The sequence below is a fragment of the Oncorhynchus masou genome, unplaced genomic scaffold, assembly GCF_036934945.1.
Source record: "Oncorhynchus masou masou isolate Uvic2021 unplaced genomic scaffold, UVic_Omas_1.1 unplaced_scaffold_1906, whole genome shotgun sequence".
In the NCBI taxonomy this organism is placed as follows: domain Eukaryota; kingdom Metazoa; phylum Chordata; class Actinopteri; order Salmoniformes; family Salmonidae; genus Oncorhynchus; species Oncorhynchus masou.
In genome coordinates, this window is record NW_027008404.1 from 45506 (window position 1) to 61189 (window position 15684).

Genomic DNA, 15684 nt, shown 5'->3' on the forward strand with positions numbered 1-15684 from the left:
GAATGTGTTTATTGTATATTATGGTAGTTATTAATGGGTAGTTGAATGGGTAGTTGAATGTGTTTATTGTATATTTATGGGTAGTTGAATGTGTTTATTGTATATAAATGGGTAGTTGAATGTGTTTATTGTATATTAATGGGTAGTTGAATGTGTTTATTGTGTATTCATGTGCATATGAATTGGTAGTTTAATGTGTATTCATGTGTATATGAATTGGCAGTTTAATGTGTATCGTGGTGCTATACAGGCCTCATCTGGAAAAGAGACCTCGGGTCTCAGTATTGACTCCCTGTCAAAATAAAGGTCAGATTTATACACTCTCTAGCACATTAGGTGGTGGTGGTATTCAAGTTGAGTTCATTTGTGAACTTCCAATACACTCATAGAAGTAAAAGAAGATGATGAAGATAGCCCTAAATGGTGCAGTCCATGACACCATTGCAAGGATAGGTGTGAATATCAATACCTATAGGTAGCTTATGTATCCTCACTTCACGTTTATTTCACATCACTCTCCACTCCCTCAACTTCTTTCTCTTCTTGGACAATCACATTGAAAGCACAGGCAGGCTTCCCTCCAATGGATATTCTCTCATGACTTCTTAGACTTCTTAGCTGACTGAATCCCTCTCCACACCGAGAACATTGGTAAGGCTTCTCACCACTGTGTGATCTCTGATGATTCTTTAGGTCTCCAGCAAAACGGAAATTATTTCCGCAAAGTGAGCAGTGGTAAGGTTTCTCCCCTGTATGAATTCTCTGATGATCTCTAAGGCTTCCTGAATGATTGAAGCTCTTCCCACATGTGGTGCAGTGGTAAGGCTTCTCTCCACTATGCACTCTTTCGTGTCTCTTAAGGTTTACTTTCTCACTGAAACTCCTCCCACATTGGGAGCAGAGGAAAGGTTTCTCTCCAGTGTGTACTCTTTGATGATTCTTAAGATTACTTGAGGAACTGAAAATCTTTCCACATTGAGGACAGGGGTAACGACCCCGATCAGGCAATCTAGATGCATCTGGGTCAACTAAACCACTGTTGTTGTTGTCCTCTTCAGCTTCTCTCACTTTCTTCTCATCAATTTTCTTCCCATCATCCTCTTCTTTGACAATCACATTGAAAGTACAGTCACGATCCTCCTCTTTGACAATCACATTGAAAGTTGAGGGAGACGACTCTCCAATATGCATTTTCTGATGGCTTTTAAGACTTTTTAATTGAGGGAATCCCTCCCCACACTGAGAGCAGCGGTAAGGCTTCTCTCCACAGTGTGATCTCTGATGATTCTTTAGGTTTCCAGCAAAACAAAAACTATTTCCACACAGAGAGCAACGGTAAGGCTTCTCCCCTGTATGTATTCTCTGATGTTTCTTAAGGTTTCCTGGCTGACTAAAACTCTTCTGACAAAGAGAGCAGTGGTAAGGCTTCTCCCCTGTATGTACTCTTTGATGTTCCTTAAGACTTCCAGAACGATTGAAGCTTTTCCCACACTGGGTGCAGTGATACGGCTTCTCCCCACTATGTACCTTCTCATGTCTCGTGAGGTTGAATTTTTCACGGAAACTCTTCCCACATGTGGCACAGTGAAATGGTTTCTCTCGAGTGTGTACTCTTTGATGATTCTTTAGTTTACCTGAGGAACGGAAACTCTTCCCACACTGATGACAGGGGAATCGACCACGACCAGATAGTCTTGATGTATCTGGGTCAACTACACCACTAGGTTCCTGCTCTTCCTTAACTTCTCTCTTTACCGTCTCATCGATTTCCTTTTCATCCTCCTCCTCTTTGACAATCACATTGAAAGTACTGGCAGACTTCTCTCCACTGTGCGATTTCTGATGAGTCTTCAGGTCTCCTGCTCGACTGAAACACTTCCCACAAAGAGAGCAGTGGTGAGGCTTCTCTCCACTGTGCGATTTCTGATGAGTCTTCAGGTCTCCTGCTCGACTGAAACCCTTTCCACATTGAGAGCAGTGGTAAGGTTTCTCTCCATTGTGAACTCTTTGATGATTCTTTAGATTACCTGAGGAACTGAAACTCTTTCCACATTGAGGACAAGGGTAACGACCACGAAGTCTTGATGTATCTGGGTCAACTATACCACTAGTTTCCTTCTCTTCCTCAACTCCTCTCTTTTCCTTCTCATCCTCCTCCTCTTTGACAATCACATTGAGAGTACAGTCACCGTCCTCCTCTTTGACAATCACATTGAGAGTACAGGTAGGCTTCTCTCCACTGTGGGATCTCTGATGAGTCTTCAGGTCTCCTGCTCGACTGAAACACTTCCCACATTGAGGACAGGGGTAACTCCCACAACCAGGCAGACTTGAAGCTGTGGAACTGGGCTCGTTGACTGAGTCTGGGTTGGGGATCTCTCCTGTAAGAATATGAACAGATATGGGGTAAGAAACGGACAGAGGAACAAAGTATTTTATCTTAATGCAGGATTTAACATTAATTAGGATTAACAGTGTATTGAAATAAATACTTTTGCAAGGGGCTTGTTGCATTACACATAAATAATGCCGCCATTGTCAAATTACAATGCATTGCGCAATGGTCGGTAGCCCTTTTTGGAGGCACTCGCCTTCCCTCTTACACATACAGAAGCCTGAGGGTTATACTACAAAAAGCAGAGTCAATGAGTTAGCCAGCTAACTTGCCTAAATATTCTGAATTAACATTTTATTCAACACCCAAAAACACATGTTTACATTTCTTAATGAACCAGAAAATCAATGGTTATTTTGGGTTGTTTACCTCTGAACCAAAGAGGATGTTAGCCTGAATTTACCTGAGTCAAAAGAGGCCCTGTCCTCCTCTCGCTCTTCCTCCTCCCGCTCATTGATTTCTCTCTCCTCGCCCTCCTCCTTGACAATCACATTGAGTTCCACTGTTTGACTGCAGTACCCCAGCTTCACTGACAGCAACTCTGGACCCTGCTGTGAGCTTCTCTGGGCTGGAACACCACAACCAGAACCTGGTTCAGACATGGTAGGCTGGATAGATCTAAAGGAGGAGACCGAAAGGGTGATTTTCACAAACCTAGATCGTGGTATAGCTCCAGAAAAGACAACAAAAAATGTATCTAAGTGGGCCTCCCGGGTGGCGCAGTGGTTAAGGGCGCTGTACTGCAGCGCCAGCTGTGCCACCAGAGACTCTGGGTTCGTGCCCAGGCTCTGTCGTATCCGGCTACGTCCAGGAGGTTCGTGGAGCGACGCAAAATTGGCCTAGCGTCGTCCGGGTTATCCTTGTCTCATTGCGCAATAGCGACTCCTGTGGCGAACTCTAACTATGAAATAACTCATATGGAAACATGTAGTAACCAAAGAAAGTGTCAAACAAATAAAAAAATATATTTTATATTTCAGATTCTTCAAAGTAGCCACCCTTTGTCTTGATGACAGCTTTGCACGCTCTTGGCATTCTCTCAACCAGCTTCATGAGGTAGTCACCTGGAATGCATTTCAATTAACATGTGTGCCTTGTTAAAAGTTAATTTGTGGAATTTATTTCCTTCTTAATGCGTTTGAGCCAATCAGTTGTGTTGTGACAAGGTAGGGGTGGTATACAGACGATAGCCCTGTTTGGTAAAAGACCAAGTCCATATTATGGCAAGAACAGCTCAAATAAGCAAAGAGAAACGACAGTCATGAAGGTCAGTCAATACGGAAAATTTCAAGACCTGAAAGTTTCTTCAAGTGCAGTCACAAAAACCATCAGGCGCAATGATGAAACTGGCTCTCATGAGGAACGCCACAGGAAAGGAAGACCCAGAGTTTCCCCTGTTGCAGAGGACAAGTTCATTAGAGTTAACTGCACCTCAGATTGCAGCCCAAATAAATGCTTCACCGAGTTCAAGTAACAGACACATCTCAACATCAACTGTTCAGAGGAGACTGCGTGAAATCAGGCCTTCATGGTCGAATTGTTGCAAAGAAACCACTACTAAAAGGACACCAATAAGAAGAAGAGACTTGCTTGGGCCAAGAAACATGAGCAATGGACATTAGACCGGTGGAAATCTGTCCTTTGTTCTGATGAGTCCAAATTCTTGGTTCCAACCACCGTGTCTTTGACACGCAGAGTAGGTGAACGGATGATCTCCGCATGTGTGGTTCCCACTGTGAAGCATGGAGGAGGAGGTGTGATGGTGCTTTGCTGGTGACACTGTCTGTGATTTATTTAGAATTCAACGCACATTTAACCAGCATGCAGCATTCTGCAGCGACATGCCATCCCATCTGATTTGGGCTTAGTCCCACTATCATTTGTTTTTCAACAGGACAATGACCCAACACACCTCCAGGCTGTGTAAGGGCTATTTGACCAAAAAGGAAAATGATGGAGTGCTGCATCAGATGCCCTGGCTTCCACAATCACCCAACTGGGATGGTTTGGGATGAGCTGGACTGCAGAGTGAAGGAAAAGCAGCCAACAAGTGCTCAGCATATGTGGGAACTCCTTGAAGACCATTGGAAAAGCATTTGTTGAACACTTTTTGAGTTACTACATGATTCCATGTGCCATTTTATAGTTTTGATGTCTTAGGCGTAGGTCTGTGTCAACCTTTGAAGGAGGAGGTCTGTGTAAACCGTTGAAGGAGTAGGTCTGTGTAAACCGTTGAAGGAGTAGGTCTGTGTCAACCGTTGAAGGAGTAGGTCTGTGTCAACCGTTGAAGGAGTAGGTCTGTGTCAACCGTTGAAGGAGGAGGTCTGTGTAAACCGTTGAAGGAGTAGGTCTGTGTCAACCGTTGAAGGAGTAGGTCTGTGTAAACCGTTAAAGGGGTAGGTCTGTGTCAACCGTTGAAGGAGTAGGTCTGTGTAAACCGTTGAAGGAGGAGGTCTGTGTAAACCGTTGAAGGACTAGGTCTGTGTAAACCGTTGAAGGACTAGGTCTGTGTAAACCGTTGAAGGAGGAGGTCTGTGTCAACCGTTGAAGGAGTAGGTCTGTGTCAACCGTTGAAGGAGTAGGTCTGTGTCAACCGTTGAAGGAGTAGGTCTGTGTAAACCGTTGAAGGAGTAGGTCTGTGCAAACCGTTGAAGCAGTAGGTCTGTGTAAACCGTTGAAGGACTAGGTCTGTGTAAACCTTTGAAGGAGTAGGTCAGTGTAAACCGTTGAAGGAGTAGGTCTGTGTAAACCGTTGAAGGAGTAGGTCTGTGTCAACCGTTGAAGGAGTAGGTCTGTGTCAACCGTTGAAGGAGTAGGTCTGTGTCAACCGTTGAAGGAGTAGGTCTGTGTAAACCGTTGAAGCAGTAGGTCTGTGTAAACCGTTGAAGCAGTAGGTCTGTGTCAACCGTTGAAGCAGTAGGTCTGTGTCAACCGTTAAAGGAGTAGGTCTGTGTCAACCGTTGAAGGAGTAGGTCTGTGTAAACCGTTGAAGGAGGAGGTCTGTGTAAACCGTTGAAGGAGTAGGTCTGTGTAAACCGTTGAAGGAGTAGGTCTGTGTAAACCGTTGAAGGAGTAGGTCTGTGTCAACCGTTGAAGGAGTAGGTCTGTGTCAACCGTTGAAGGAGTAGGTCTGTGTAAACCGTTGAAGGAGGAGGTCTGTGTAAACCGTTGAAGGAGTAGGTCTGTGTAAACCGTTGAAGGAGTAGGTCTGTGTAAACCGTTGAAGGAGGAGGTCTGTGTAAACCGTTGAAGGAGGAGGTCTGTGTAAACCGTTGAAGGAGGAGGTCTGTGTAAACCGTTGAAGGAGGAGGTCTGTGTAAACCGTTGAAGGAGGAGGTCTGTGTAAACCGTTGAAGGAGGAGGTCTGTGTAAACCGTTGAAGGAGGAGGTCTGTGTAAACCGTTGAAGGAGGAGGTCTGTGTAAACCGTTGAAGGAGGAGGTCTGTGTAAACCGTTGAAGGAGGAGGTCTGTGTAAACCGTTGAAGGAGGAGGTCTGTGTAAACCGTTGAAGGAGGAGGTCTGTGTCAACCGTTGAAGGAGGAGGTCTGTGTAAACCGTTGAAGGACTAGGTCTGTGTAAACCGTTGAAGGAGGAGGTCTGTGTCAACCGTTGAAGGAGTAGGTCTGTGTAAACCGTTGAAGGAGGAGGTCTGTGTAAACCGTTGAAGGAGGAGGTCTGTGTAAACCGTTGAAGGAGGAGGTCTGTGTAAACCGTTGAAGGAGGAGGTCTGTGTAAACCGTTGAAGGAGGAGGTCTGTGTAAACCGTTGAAGGAGGAGGTCTGTGTAAACCGTTGAAGGAGGTCTGTGTAAACCGTTGAAGGAGGTGGTCTGTGTCAACCGTTGAAGGAGTAGGTCTGTGTAAACCGTTGAAGGAGGAGGTCTGTGTAAACCGTTGAAGGAGGAGGTCTGTGTAAACCGTTGAAGGAGTAGGTCTGTGTAAACCGTTGAAGGAGGAGGTCTGTGTAAACCGTTGAAGGAGGAGGTCTGTGTAAACCGTTGAAGGAGGAGGTCTGTGTCCGTTGAAGGAGGAGGTCTGTAAACCGTTGAAGGAGGAGGTCTGTGTAAACCGTTGAAGGAGGAGGTCTGTGTAAACCGTTGAAGGAGGAGGTCTGTGTAAACCGTTGAAGGAGGAGGTCTGTGTAAACCGTTGAAGGAGGAGGTCTGTGTAAACCGTTGAAGGAGGAGGTCTGTGTAAACCGTTGAAGGAGGAGGTCTGTGTAAACCGTTGAAGGAGTAGGTCTGTTCCGTTGAAGGAGGAGGTCTTTAAACCGTTGAATCTATCCTGTAAATTGAAGGACTAGGTCTGTGTAAACCGTTGAAGGAGGAGGTCTGTATCCCGTTGAAAGTAGGTCTGTGTCACCGTTAGGTCTGTTCAACCGTTGAAGGAGGAGGTCTGTGCAAACCGTTGAAGGAGTAGGTCTGTGTAAACCGTTGAAGCAGTAGGTCTATTAAACCGTTGAAGGACTAGGTCTGTGTAAACCCTGAAGGAGTAGGTCTGTGTCAACCGTTGAAGGAGTAGGTCTGTGTAAACCGTTGAAAAGGTCTGTGAAACCGTTGAAGGAGTAGGTCTGATTAAACCGTTGAAGGAGTAGGTCTGTGTCAACCGTTGAAGGAGTAGGTCTGTGTCAACCGTTGAAGGAGTAGGTCTGTGTAAACCGTTGAAGGAAGGTCTGTGTAAACCGTTGAAGGAGGAGGTCTGTGTAAACCGTTGAAGGAGTAGGTCTGTGTAAATTCCAGTCTAACCGTTGAAGGAGTAGGTCTGTGTAAACCGTTGAAGGAGGAGGTCTGTGTAAACCGTTGAAGGAGGAGGTCTGTGTAAATTGTAGGTCTTGTAAACCGTTGAAGGAGGAGGTCTGTGTAAACCGTTGAAGGAGGTGGTCTCAACCGTTGAAGGAGTAGGTCTGTGAAACCGTTGAAGGAAGGTCTGTGTAAACCGTTGAAGGAAGGTCTGTGTAAACCGTTGAAGGAGGAGGTCTGTGTAAACCGTTGAAGGAGGAGGTCTGTGTAAACCGTTGAAGGAGGAGGTCTGTGTAAACCGTTGAAGGAGGAGGTCTGTGTAAACCGTTGAAGGAGGAGGTCTGTGTAAACCGTTGAAGGAGGAGGTCTGTGTAAACCGTTGAAGGAGGAGGTCTGTGTAAACCGTTCCTGTTAAACCGTTGAAGGAAGGTCTGTGTAAACCGTTGAAGGAGTAGGTATGTGTCAACCGTTGAAGGAATGTAAACGTTGAAGGAGGAGGTCTGTGTAAACCGTTGAAGGAGGAGGTCTGTGTAAACCGTTGAAGGAGGAGGTCTGTGTCAACCGTTGACTGGTTCTGTATACTGCTGTTCCTCTATTATTATCATCTATCCTGATTGCCTCGTCACTTGTACCCCTAACTACATGCATATATTACCTCGACTACCTCAATATTAATCTAATTATGGCATATTATCCAATAGTCATGTAAACACCTTACTCTGCTTATCTTAAAAATCGGTATACGGTCAAAAATGAAAGCGAGCATCAACGCCGATTAAAACAAGGTTTTCTGAGCAACCTTTCAGACTATAGGACATGTAGCATAAAATCTGAATTCCAGCAGATTGTATTTGAAATCGAAATTCCAGCTAATTGTATTTGAAATCGAAATTCCAGCTAACTGTATTTGAAATCGAAATTCCAGCTAATTGTATTTGAAATCGAAATTCCAGCTAATTGTATTTGAAATTGAAATTCCAGCTAATTGTATTTGAAATTGAAATTCCAGCTAATTGTATTTGAAATTGAAATTCCAGCTAATTGTATTTGAAATTGAAATTCAGCTAATTTATTTGATCTGCACATGTGTTGGGAACAGCCTCCCTGTTAAGTGCAAAGTGAAGTGAGTTCAGAACAACTGAATGTACTACTATCTTATAACATTTTGTTTGTGAAAACTATTTCTAGGGGGAATCAAATGTGCTTTAAAAAAAATAAAAAAAATAACATGATCGCTGTGGTAGAACATTTATTTTGAATAGTAATCTTCTGCATTTATCAGAGAGCCATCGGGAGCGGGTTCAGATTTTTCCATGGAAACTGGATTATTATTAGAGAAACCGTTCTTCTTGCAAAGCACGTTTTAATCAAACTATTATATTAATGTGACTATCCATGTAACCATGTAACCTCACACAGACAGACTTGGTAACGCTACGCCTTGTATTTTATTGCTTAACTATTCTCATTTTCCTTTTTAACTCTGCATTGTTGGGAAAGGGCTCGTCAGTCAGCATTTCACTGTAAAGTCTACACCTGTGACAAAACAAGGAGAAAGGGCTCGTCAGTCACCATTTCACCCTAAAGTCTACACCTGTGACAAAACAGGGAAACGGGGGATAGTCAGTTGTCCAACTGAATGCCTTCAACTGAAATGTGTCTTCAGCATTTAACCCCTGTGAATCATAGAGGTGGGCGGGGCTGTATTTAACCCCTGTGAATCAGAGAGGTGGGCGGGGCTGTATTTAACCCCTGTGAATCAGAGAGGTGGGCTGGGCTGTATTTAACCCCTGTGAATCAGAGAGTTGGGCGGGGCTGTATTTAACCCCTGTGAATCAGAGAGGTGGGCGGGGCTGTATCTAACCCCTGTGAATCAGAGAGGTGTGGGCTGGGCTGTATTTAACCCCTGTGAATCAGAGAGGTGTGGGCTGGGCTGTATTTAACCCCTGTGAATCAGAGAGGTGTGGGCTGGGCTGTATTTAACCCCTGTGAATCAGAGAGGTGTGGGCTGGGCTGTATTTAACCCCTGTGAATCAGAGAGGTGTGGGCTGGGCTGTATTTAACCCCTGTGAATACAGCCCAGAACAGAGCTCCGGGCAGCCGAGCGGAAATGGAGGAAAACTCGCCTCCTGCGGACCTGGCATCCTTTCACTCCCTCCTCTCTACATTTTCCTCCTCTGTCTCTGCTGCTAAAGCCACTTTCTACCACTCTAAATTCCAAGCATCTGCCTCTAACCCTAGGAAGCTCTTTGCCACCTTCTCCTCCCTCCTGAATCCTCCTCCCCCTCCCCCCTCCTCCCTCTCTGCAGATGACTTCGTCAACCATTTTGAAAAGAAGGTCGACGACATCCGATCCTCGTTTGCTAAGTCAAACGACACCGCTGGTTCTGCTCACACTGCCCTACCCTGTGCTCTGACCTCTTTCTCCCTCTCTCTCCTGATGAAATCTCGCTTCTTGTGACGGCCGGCCGCCCAACAACCTGCCCGCTTGACCCTATCCCCTCCTCTCTTCTCCAGACCATTTCCGGAGACCTTCTCCCTTACCTCACCTCGCTCATCAACTCATCCCTGACCGCTGGCTACGTCCCTTCCGTCTTCAAGAGAGCGAGAGTTGCACCCCTTCTGAAAAAACCTACACTCGATCCCTCCGATGTCAACAACTACAGACCAGTATCCCTTCTTTCTTTTCTCTCCAAAACTCTTGAACGTGCCGTCCTTGGCCAGCTCTCCCGCTATCTCTCTCAGAATGACCTTCTTGATCCAAATCAGTCAGGTTTCAAGACTAGTCATTCAACTGAGACTGCTCTTCTCTGTATCACGGAGGCGCTCCTCACTGCTAAAGCTAACTCTCTCTCCTCTGCTCTCATCCTTCTAGACCTATCGGCTGCCTTCGATACTGTGAACCACCAGATCCTCCTCTCCACCCTCTCAGAGTTGGGCATCTCCGGCGCGGCCCACGCTTGGATTGCGTCCTACCTGACAGGTCGCTCCTACCAGGTGGCGTGGCGAGAATCTGTCTCCTCACCACGCGCTCTCACCACTGGTGTCCCCCAGGGCTCTGTTCTAGGCCCTCTCCTATTCTCGCTATACACCAAGTCACTTGGCTCTGTCATAACCTCACATGGTCTCTCCTATCATTGCTATGCAGACGACACACAATTAATCTTCTCCTTTCCCCCTTCTGATGACCAGGTGGCGAATCGCATCTCTGCATGTCTGGCAGACATATCAGTGTGGATGACGGATCACCACCTCAAGCTGAACCTCGGCAAGACGGAGCTGCTCTTCCTCCCGGGGAAGGACTGCCCGTTCCATGATCTCGCCATCACGGTTGACAACTCCATTGTGTCCTCCTCCCAGAGCGCTAAGAACCTTGGCGTGATCCTGGACAACACCCTGTCGTTCTCAACCAACATCATGGCGGTGGCCCGTTCCTGTAGGTTCATGCTCTACAACATCCGCAGAGTACGACCCTGCCTCACACAGGAAGCGGCGCAGGTCCTAATCCAGGCACTTGTCATCTCCCGTCTGGATTACTGCAACTCGCTGTTGGCTGGGCTCCCTGCCTGTGCCATTAAACCCCTACAACTCATCCAGAACGCCGCAGCCCGTCTGGTGTTCAACCTTCCCAAGTTCTCTCACGTCACCCCGCTCCTCCGCTCTCTCCACTGGCTTCCAGTTGAAGCTCTCATCCGCTACAAGACCATGGTGCTTGCCTACGGAGCTGTGAGGGGAACGGCACCGCAGTACCTCCAGGCTCTGATCAGGCCCTACACCCAAACAAGGGCACTGCGTTCATCCACCTCTGGCCTGCTCGCCTCCCTACCACTGAGGAAGTACAGTTCCCGCTCAGCCCAGTCAAAACTGTTCGCTGCTCTGGCCCCCCAATGGTGGAACAAACTCCCTCACGACGCCAGGACAGCAGAATCAATCACCACCTTCCGGAGACACCTGAAACCCCACCTCTTCAAGGAATACCTAGGATAGGATAAGTAATCCTTCTCCCCCCCCCTTAAATGATTTAGATGCACTATTGTAAGTGGCTGTTCCACTGGATGTCAGAAGGTGAATTCACCAATTTGTAAGTCGCTCTGGATAAGAGCGTCTGCTAAATGACTTAAATGTAATGTAAATGTAAAATCAGAGAGGTGTGGGCTGGGCTGTATTTAACCCCTGTGAATCAGAGAGGTGTGGGCGGGGCTGTATTTAACCAATGTGAATCAGAGAGGTGTGGGCTGGGCTGTATTTAACCCCTGTGAATCAGAGAGGTGTGGGCGGGGCTGTATTTAACCCCTGTGAATCAGAGAGGTGTGGGCGGGGCCATAATCGACATCCACGTCTTCGGCGCCCGGTAGAACAGTGGGTTAAATTGCCTTGTTCATGGGGCAGAACGACCGATTTTTACATTATCAGCTCGGGATTCGATCCAGCAACTTGGGCTCGTAAGTAATTATCACACTGTAAAAGTCTACACCGGTGACAAAACATCTGATTTGATATAAAATTGTCAATAGAAGAAAATAGTTATTTTTTTCCCCCCTCCCAATTCTAAATAAAATCAGCGACTCAGGCGACATCCAGGTCTTCAATGACTTTCAGTTCTCTTCGCGGAACGTCTTTATTCCATGAAGAGAACAATGATATTTTCTTTTAGAGTCACTGTGAATCAATCATTAGTACCCTTCTCTCGTATCCGTTATCAAACTAATGATCTTCAGCCGGAACAAGTCAGTAATCTGCTTCCATAGGCAGAGATAGCGATATATTCCAGCTCATGAATTTCCAGAATAGGTGTATTTGCATTAGCGACTCTATCTGCTACTCCCGGGCTACTTCTTATCGTTGCCAACTTCACAATGTCACTGTCCGTTCACACTGTCACGGAGTTCACACCCAGAGAAGTGTGGCTGTTCATTTTGCAGCCCTTAAAGAGTAGCCAATCCAAGTAGATGCTTCATATTTGACAGTACATTCTGTTTTGTAGCCAATCCAAGTAGAGGCTGGACCCTTGTTTTGCACCGATTATCTATGGTGAGTATTTAGTCCAATCCAAGTAGATAAAGCTTTCACTCTATAGGGGACATGTACATTCTGTTTTGTAAACTAGTGGACTTTAGAAGTGTTCCTGAGTCAGTGGACTTGGACCCTGGTGTAAACTCAGTATTGGAGACACAATCGATGTACTGTGGACTTGGAGACTAGAAGTGTTCCTATGTAAACTCAGTTATGGAAACAAGTGCTCCTGGGGGTGTAAAAGTGGACTTGGAGACTAGAGTGTTCCTGGGGTGTAAACTCAGTGGACTTGGAAACTAGAAGTGTTCCTGGGGGTGTAAAAGTGGACTTGGAAACTAGAAGTGTTCCTGGGGGTGTAAACTCAGTGGACTTGGAGACTAGAAGTGTTCCTGGGGGTGTAAACTCAGTGGACTTGGAGACTAGAAGTGTTCCTGGGGGTGTAAACTCAGTGGACTTGGAGACTAGAAGTGTTCCTGGGGGTGTAAACTCAGTGGAATTGGAGACTAGAAGTGTTCCTGGGGGTGTAAACTCAGTGGACTTGGAGACTAGAAGTGTTCCTGGGGGTGTAAACTCAGTGGACTTGGAGACTAGAAGTGTTCCTGGGGGTGTAAACTCAGTGGACTTGGAGACTAGAAGTGTTCCTGGGGGTGTAAACTCAGTGGACTTGGAGACTAGAAGTATTCCTGGGGGTGTAAACTCAGTGGATTTGGAGACTAGAAGTGTTCCTGAGTAGAATGGACCTTTTACTGCAGCACAACGTACACAATATAAGAGTACACACACAAACAACATTGTTGACCATTTAGGATTGAAATAAACAAATACATCCCACAATATCTTATAGAAATACTTGTTATCAAAGAAAGAATAATTACAAGGATAAAATACATGGATAATTCTGCACTAATTAGTAATTTACAAAGTATTCACACAGAGAGGAAGTGGAAGAGAGGCCCAGCTAGGGTGCAAATCTGTATTCGTCCAGCAGGTGGTGTTTTCCCCCCACTTGTTTGGCTAAGTAACCGGTTTTTGTATGAAGTCAATGAGAGTGTGTCGAATTCGGTCAACAACAAAAAAAAAGACTATTTGCGACACAAGGTTAATTTGATCTAATAGAAGTTTCGTAATGTTTAAGTCGTTACGAGTGTACTGATATATGTAGGACACTATACTGGAGTTGTCCCAAGATGGTAGTAAATGGTAGTAGCATACAATCTCTCCATTGAATACAGGCGGTTGACGTCAACAACCCTCATCAAATACTTTTTTAAAGGATTACAATAATGAGATGAATCCACCAATTCAAAGAAATGATAGGGGGGAGCTCGACAGCCCACTGTGCCGCTTTGTGGACAACCACTCCCATTACTAGAGCGGAAAGACATGCATCTTGTCAGTTTATCCATAATAACGGGACTCTTATTCTGGAGGATTCCAAAAGATCCATGCACCCAGAAGTACTTTGTTATTCTTGCCTGCGTCACAGCTGTATCATTATGATGGAAAACCAAATTTTGCTTCTTAGGTCGACATTCCTTCTTAATTTGCTTGAAAATATTGTGGAAAAAGGGTTATGCCTTGATCACACCAACAAAATTATTGCACAAAAAGGTACACAGCATCATCTGGATATGTGCAACATTCACATTCTGCTACCATTTCTGTCAAGACGTCTATGCATACAGTTTGACGCATATGTTCAATAAATGCAACATAATCACCAAACAGAACGCACTGCCTCTGCAAATCAATGCTGCAAGGCAAACGCCGGACCAGTTGGATAGGAAATTACTTTTATTTTACCTTTAACGAGGCAAGCCAGTTAAGAACAAATTATTATATTTACAATGAAGGCCTACCCTGGCCAAACCCTAACGATGCTTGGCCAGTTGTGCGCCACCCTATGTGACTCCCGATCACGGCCGGTTGTGATACAGCCTGGAATCGAACCAGGGTCTGTAGTGACGTCTTTAGCACTGAGATGCAGTGCCTTAGATCTCTGCGCCACTCGGGAGTACCAAAACGCAATAATACTGTCGGTATAATCGAGGCGTTAGCTGTTTGCATAAACCTGTAGCCGGTTAGTTTAGCGACGGTTAGTCCAGCTAATTTGGCTAGCTACCTAGATAGCTAAACCAAATCTTTTGTAACCAACCTATCTATCTGTGGCTAAACAAGGAGCAGCCGGTTAGCTAATTCCTCCCAACAGTCATTTTACTCACAATGAGTCGACAGCTGGCTAACTACGAAATGGAAGCCACACTTCAACCGTGAACCTGGAATAAAGTTAGCATGTTAGCTAGCTAGCTACACAAACGGGTCGGACGGGAGATGTGTTGCTAACTGGCTAACAGCTAACTAGCTGGGGGAACAACAAAACCAGGCCGCGGAAACCAGTGCGGTTTCATCCTGGAATGCGTTGGTTTACAGACCGTGTTACAAGCATCATTAAAACAAATAATAACAATTAGCAATAGGTTACCTGGAACGGATTTCCTGTAGCGAATTTCTTGGCTGAAAATAATTGGAAATGGTGAGGTCTCGGTAGAGCAGCGGGAAAAACGTATCCACTTTCCGAGTGAGTTTGGTCTGGATTATGAGATGCTGCAGGAAATGTTCGTGAGCGTCATATCAGCGTAGTCATTGTGCATGTTTTACAGGCCTCTCTTGTTCAATCTCATATTTAGGTTATTATTCTGAATTAACTCAACCAGACTTGAAGGTAAACTTCAACATGTCTTTACTCCGTCACTGTCCGTGAAATAAACCCCACATTCCCGTGGTGACGTCATATGTCAGCACGTCACATCAATACAGGACATTCCCCCTTTACTTGGACATGAACTTTAACGTCAACCTGACATTTTTTTAAATGTATTTTATTTAACTAGGCAAGTCAGTTAAGAACAAATTCTTATTTATAATGATGGCCTAACCCGGGCCAAACACTAACCCGGGCCAAACCCTAACCCGGATGATGCTGGGCCTCTCTGACATGCAGTCGTGGCCAAAAGTTTTGAGAATGACACAAATATCAATTTCCACAAAGTCTGCTGCCTCAGTTTGTATGATGGCAATTTGCATATACTCCAGAATGTTCTGAAGAGTGATCAGATAAACTGAAATTAATTGCAAAGTCCCTCTTTGCCATGCAAATGAAATGAACCCCCCAAAAAAACATTTCCACTGCATTTCAGCCCTGCCACAAAAGGACCAGCTGACATCACGTCAGTGATTCTCTCGTTAACACAGGTGTGAGTGTTGACGAGGACAAGGCTGGAGATCACTCTGTCATGCTGATGGAGTTTTAATAACAGACTGGAAGCTTCAAAAGTAGGGTGGTGCTTGGAATCATTGCGAGAGGGTGCGGTTCAATTGTTGTGAAGAAGGCTTCAGGGCGCCCAAGAAAGTCCAGCAGCGCCAAGACCATCTCCTAAAGTTGATTCAGCTGCGGGATCACCAGTACAGAGCTTGCTCAGGAATGGCAGCAGGCAAGTGTGATTGCATCTGCACGCACAGTGAGGCGAAGACTTTTGGA

At 45.6% G+C, this 15684-nt stretch overlaps 1 protein-coding gene across 1 annotated transcript; it reads right to left on the reverse strand.

Moving 5' to 3' along the window:
- Positions 1 to 421: 421 nt before the first annotated feature.
- On the reverse strand, positions 422 to 14723 carry LOC135532559 (zinc finger protein 271-like). The gene is made up of 3 exons (XM_064960040.1): positions 14629 to 14723; positions 2799 to 3013; positions 422 to 2381 (listed from the first exon to the last, which is right to left on the reverse strand). The coding sequence occupies exons 2-3, from the start codon at positions 2995 to 2997 to the stop codon at positions 502 to 504; spliced, it is 2079 nt and encodes a 692-aa protein (XP_064816112.1). The 5' UTR covers positions 2998 to 3013; positions 14629 to 14723; the 3' UTR covers positions 422 to 501.
- Between the last annotated feature and the right edge of the window lie 961 nt (positions 14724 to 15684).

Coding starts and splice junctions, on each gene's coding strand:
- LOC135532559 (XM_064960040.1), bottom strand. CDS start 2,997: ATGTCTGAACCAGGTTCTGGTTGTGGTGTTCCAGCCCAGAGAAGCTCA. Junction 2,382..2,798: donor CAGGGCCTCTTTTGACTCAG/GTAAATTCAGGC, acceptor ATATTCTTACAG/GAGAGATCCCCAACCCAGAC.